Source organism: Mus pahari, unplaced genomic scaffold (genome assembly GCF_900095145.1).
Source record: "Mus pahari unplaced genomic scaffold, PAHARI_EIJ_v1.1 scaffold_7283_1, whole genome shotgun sequence".
Lineage (NCBI taxonomy): Eukaryota > Metazoa > Chordata > Mammalia > Rodentia > Muridae > Mus > Mus pahari.
In genome coordinates, this window is record NW_018392512.1 from 74,206 (window position 1) to 79,613 (window position 5,408).

General features: G+C 45.0%; 1 protein-coding gene across 1 annotated transcript; it reads right to left on the reverse strand.

Moving 5' to 3' along the window:
* Positions 1-315: 315 nt before the first annotated feature.
* LOC110315068 (retinoic acid early-inducible protein 1-alpha-like) lies at positions 316-3,285 on the reverse strand (the record flags this gene model as incomplete). The annotated part of the gene is made up of 5 exons (XM_029534700.1): positions 316-382; positions 1,053-1,194; positions 1,778-1,948; positions 2,513-2,776; positions 3,025-3,285. Coding segments are annotated over 5 exons (905 nt in total), but the record flags the coding sequence as incomplete, so codon positions are not given.
* Between the last annotated feature and the right edge of the window lie 2,123 nt (positions 3,286-5,408).

Sequence of the window (5,408 nt, forward strand, 5' to 3'; positions counted from 1 at the left end):
TATATTTACCAGTTTCATTAGATGTTGCTGTATTGCCTGGCATTTTTTAAGAAGGACCTGTGAGCCCCTCTCACCAAGCCTCCATCTTACATTTTTATAAACGATGTGATAACTGGCCATGACACTCTACAGTCATTTTAAAATGTGTTTTGCTTTTTGATTCTGAAACAATCAACTTCATTGTGAAGCTTGTTGTGGGAATTGCCCTGGGTTTAATAATATTCAGACTATATTTTCTTATTAAGGAATGTATTAGAGGATGGAGATGAGGCTCAGTAGTAAAGAGCACTCGCTGTTCTTGGAGAAGTCCTGGATTCAGTTCCCAGTATTGGAAACCAACTGTAACTCCAGTTCCACAGGATCCGATGCACTCCTCTGGCTTCTGTAAGCACCAGGTACACATGTCACATACAGACATACATACAAGCAGAATACTCATACCCATTAAGAATAAAAACTAGTCAATCTTTAAACAATGTACTTGCACATTAATTATGCATCATAATTGGTTTCACTATGATGTGTTCATATACTATGTGTGTATAACACTATGTGTAAGATACTTTAGTCACATCAACCATTCAGTCACCTCTCATGTCCCCTGCCGACTCCCACCATAGCTTTCCTGTCCCCCATTGACTTGACCTCTACTTTCATGGGAACTCTCTTTAACTTAAAAGAACTACTTATCAAATGACTTAATTTGTACTTATCTATAGGTGTGTGGGCAAGGAGTTATTTGCAGGAATAATCACTCCCTACTATTGACCACACCAATGAATACAATCAGCTCTGGCACCATTAATTGTAAAAAATTCTCAGTGACCCAGGAACCTCATGAGGCCCTGTGGCTCCATGAATAGATGACTGACAGGCCTGCACTTGGGCAGGGATCAGGCCAGTTCTCAGAGCTGCTGAGAGTTCATAGGCACAGCAGTGAGGTCGTGGCTGGAGAATAGTGCTCTCCTACATCCACTCTTCCCTATGTGGTGATGTGTTTCCTGCATCTTGGATGAGATGATCTGGACGTTTGGTTAAGTAAATGCTCTTACCTGCATGCCTTGGGCTCTTCCTCCTGAGACAACATTTGGGTGGTCTGGTTGGGAACCTCTCCTCTTGTCTCCTTAGGCCCCTCTTTCCTCTGTGGCTTGTGGCAATTGATGCAACAGACCCCGAGCAGCTGACGATTTCTGTCTGGGGAGGATTTGAAGTGAGAGCCAGACTGTGATTCTGAAAGTAATTAGCACTTGATCCCAGCAGAGGAGTCTGAAAGTCAGTTCTTAGCTGGTACCCTGACATGTCATGACCCCTGACTAACAAAGTTGGTGTAGAGCTCCAGGTCACCAAACCTCCCCTCAGACAGACCCAATTCCATGATCAATAGCCATTATTGCACGTAGCATGGAGGGCAGTAAGACAGAGAGAGTTAGTGAGCGGTCCTAATAGGCTGTGTGAAGATACCTTTGCAATAGTTCTGGGAATGAATATAGGCTCAGTGTCCCCGCATGTGTCATGATAGGAGTGAGTGCAAGGGAGGTGCTCCGAATCCTGTTTCAGTCAGTTCATGGTCTGAGCAGAAGACAGTTTACTGAACTAGAAGTCAGACCTCAACAGGTCAGATTTCATGGTTAGAGAGATGCTCAGTGGGTAACGGGCACTTGCTATTCCAACATGGGGAGGAGAATTCCCATCCCTGGTACACAGTGGGAAACCAACCTAAAGTCCTCTGCAGAACAACTCTACCAAGAACCAAATGAAACCTCAGCCTGCTCCTTACCTCCTTGGGTATGATGTTCCCTCCTCAAGGAGATGCAAATGCAACTGAAAATAATTATTAATAGGATGAGTCCCACAGAGATATATACTTCCATATAAGTAGAGTGGCCTGTAGGTGGAAGCTGGGTAGTTGATGTCAGCTGTGCGATACTGGGGGATTTTGAGGTTGATCCTTAAAAAAGAGAGAAAAGATCAGGATAAAGTAAAAACACACCTCCATCAGTATCTTCTCTCCCCAGGCAGCCACGAGGGACTCATTTGTAAGAACTATTTTACAAAATCCTGAGTAGAGAGACATGATACATGATACATGATGTCTTTGCAGAGCATATTTCATTACAAAGACAAGTTAATGTCTATCAAACCATCACAAAATTTGATAAATGTCCTATGGCGATCACTTTCAGGATGCTGGGAAAATGGATGGTGTTTAATTGTGCCAGAGTAAGATAATAAATCCTTTAGAAGTGATGGTGGAGCTGGTAGAAGGGCAGCTGTGCCTGACGGTGAGAAGGCAGGAAGTTTACAGTGATGCAGACAGACTTGGGACTCATTAGCAGGCCATATAAAGCCGGGACAACTAGCTAACAGGGAATGAGAAATACTGGAATATGAGAGGGAATGAGGATTCCTCGTGGTCATCACTGTCTCTCCAGACAGGAACACTACTCATACATAATTCAGTCAGCCTATCAAATTAGGTGAAGTGCCTTCTGATAACCTAGGTAGTGCCTACTTGGTTTTTCCTTGGGCTGCATTAAGGATTCATCGATTTTCTGACTGCATTCGGCTATGGAGAATTTCAACTGTTTCACAAATTCCCCATCATCTTTCCATTTATTCATGACAACCCCTGATTCATCATTAGTCGGTCTCCAGCTCATATTCATTGTGTCGAAGGTGAAGAAGTAATTGTCACTGATGTTGAATTTCCAGATGGCAGTATTAATTTGTCCCAGGCTGTGCTGACAAAGCATGGTGACTTGTGAAGGTGGGTAACCTGCAAGTCAACAAGAAAACCATCATTCTTCATTTCTGATCAGCCCATCACCTCAAGTCTTCTCTACAAGCTTATGTGTCAGTATCATTTTCACACAACCTGCTCTTGTTACTCATTGTGTACCCTGTGCCTGCAAGGTACCCCAAATGCTCAGCTCCCTCACACAAACACATTCACCCCACATTCCTACATGGACACTGCCCTTCCTCTCTTGCCAACATCTGTCTCTGTACTCTATCCACACTTACCATGGGTCTTGTGAGTGTCCACTTTGGTGTTAGACACCTTGTCCCTCAACTCCTGGCCCAGATCTTCCAGATGTTGTGTCAGACATTTCTGCACTTCAGTGGTATTGGCCATCTTCCCTGGGTTACTTGAAGTCATGGTCTTGTTTATGTTATTAAAATGAAGGAAAGGCATTTCATCCACTGAGCACTGTCCTTCACACCAGAGACCTTCTGCTAAGGTAGGAGCCTTGATGATCAAGTTGCACCTGAGAGAGTGTGCATCTGTGAGAGAAACATGCAGTTGAGTTCCAAAGTGTGAGCAGAAAGCCATGGGACCCATGTCTCTGTGATCCCAAGTATCCTTCTGAAGGGCAAAGTTCAGGAAGAAAAGACTATCCAAGATGTCCAGCAGTTCTGCATCCTCTTTTCTGTGCAATCATTGAGTGTCTCAGGTTAGTAGGACCCCTCAGATGCACACCATGTTACCTGAAGGACTTACCTCAAAAGTACTTTTAGTGACTTTTATCAAGTGCTGAAGTATAAAGTGTAGGAGATATTATCTGTGTTTTAGGGTCTTAAATCTACCTGAAAATGTATGGGGAAAGGACGCATAATGGAACATGTGGTAAATTCAACATGGAGCCTGATGTTCAGGAAAGTTGCTACAGGTTGGCATGGAAGGGGGAGCTGCCAGCTGTGAGCTCAGTACTCATCTCCCTTCCCACTGGGTTCTTTCACACAACAATGTTTGGCATCAGATCTCTGGCTCTCCCACATTAAACTACACACCTAATTCATTCTCCAGGAGGGGTCTCTGACTGTCTGTGACCTGTTTGAAGCCCCAATCTCCTACCCTTCTCTCTGTCTGGATTCATTACTGACCTGTCACTCACAAATGAATCCACAGACAGTACTTTGAATGTCTAATGCAGTGGTTTAAAGACAGTGTACTACACAGGCTCAGGTGTTTGCTACTTGGTGACCAGTCACATCCAAACACCAGGAAGCTATTTGTGGGCATTTAGAGGGTGTGACCTTGCTTGAGAAAGTGTCTCATTGAGGATGTGGCTGTGAATCCAAAAACCTCTTCATTCCCATTTCCCCATCTCTGCATCTTGCTTGAGGTTTCTGATGTGGGCTCTCAGCTCCCTGTTCCAGCCACCATGCCTGCCTACTGCCTTGCTCCCTGCTGTGACGGTGATGGACTCTTGTCCCTTTGAAGCTATAAGCCCACAATACCTTCCTTCTCTATGGTCCTTTGGTTCTGGTGTTTTATCATAGCAGTAGAGAATAACTAATGCTGCTAGTGTGTCAAGAGTCCAGTCTTTGCAGGTCAGACAGTCTCAGTAATAGATGCTCATCTCTATTCTTATAGCTGGAAAGCAGCCAAAGATAACAAGCCAATGAAGAGCAAGGCTTGGACTCCCTCTAGAGTCCTGTGAGCCAGGACAATCAGTCAGCCTGAGGCTTCAGTTCTAGGAAATGGCCCTGGGTGGGATGCATTCCAGTTCCTAACTGAAGAATCACATTGATTGTGTAGAAGCCAAATGGTTGTAAATCTTATCTCATCTAGAGGAACTGACTGTGGTCAGTTCCCAAGCAAGCTGCCAACACCTCAGGCTTCAAAGCAAGTCCTCCACACTCCACGGGAGCCTAGGAATCCATTGGACAGCAATGAACAGATAAGAGGTCTTAAATCCAGCACCTCCTCCTTTCATTTCTAGCTAACTTGGAGGTCACAGGCAGCTTAGAACCCACTGCTGTCTGGAAAAGATGCAGCTTTCACAGTACTCTTGAAGACAGTCTGGGGGGATGGGCACCAATACTGGTCCCTGAGAAACACTCCTTCCTAATGAATACCATTATCTGATGCCATCTATCCAGGAGGTAAATAACATGGTCTTCAGAGCAAGGGCAGAAGATCCCATAGATCCAAAGGCAGTACCATTGCCAGAGTCCTCCATAGAGGACAAGGCTTGCCAGTCCCTAATTAGATGAGGTCTCCCCAGACATGACCACTTATTGTCTCCTGATGGGGTAAAAGGCACTCTGTGGATGGAAAAGTGGGGAAGGCTAGGTGGGCAGGGAAGGGACCTGAGCAGGCTGGTGGTTGATGACCCATGTGAGCATTGAAGCTGAGCCTGATATCATTCACCTTTAATCCCTAATAGGAGAGAAGGGGTTGTTTCAGATTCTAGTGTTTGGATAGTGTGAAGCCTTAAAACAAGATAAAAACAGATCAAAAGAAGGAGTGGGGAGTGGCATGGATTCCTTCTGGTCTGAGCCACTGCCCTGAGAACCTTGGGCACCAGCTCTGCACTAAGTCCCACATCACCCAGAAGAAGCTCAACTCCCAGGAAATCTAACATGCCCAAGATCATAGGATCACAGGATCTCAGGATCTC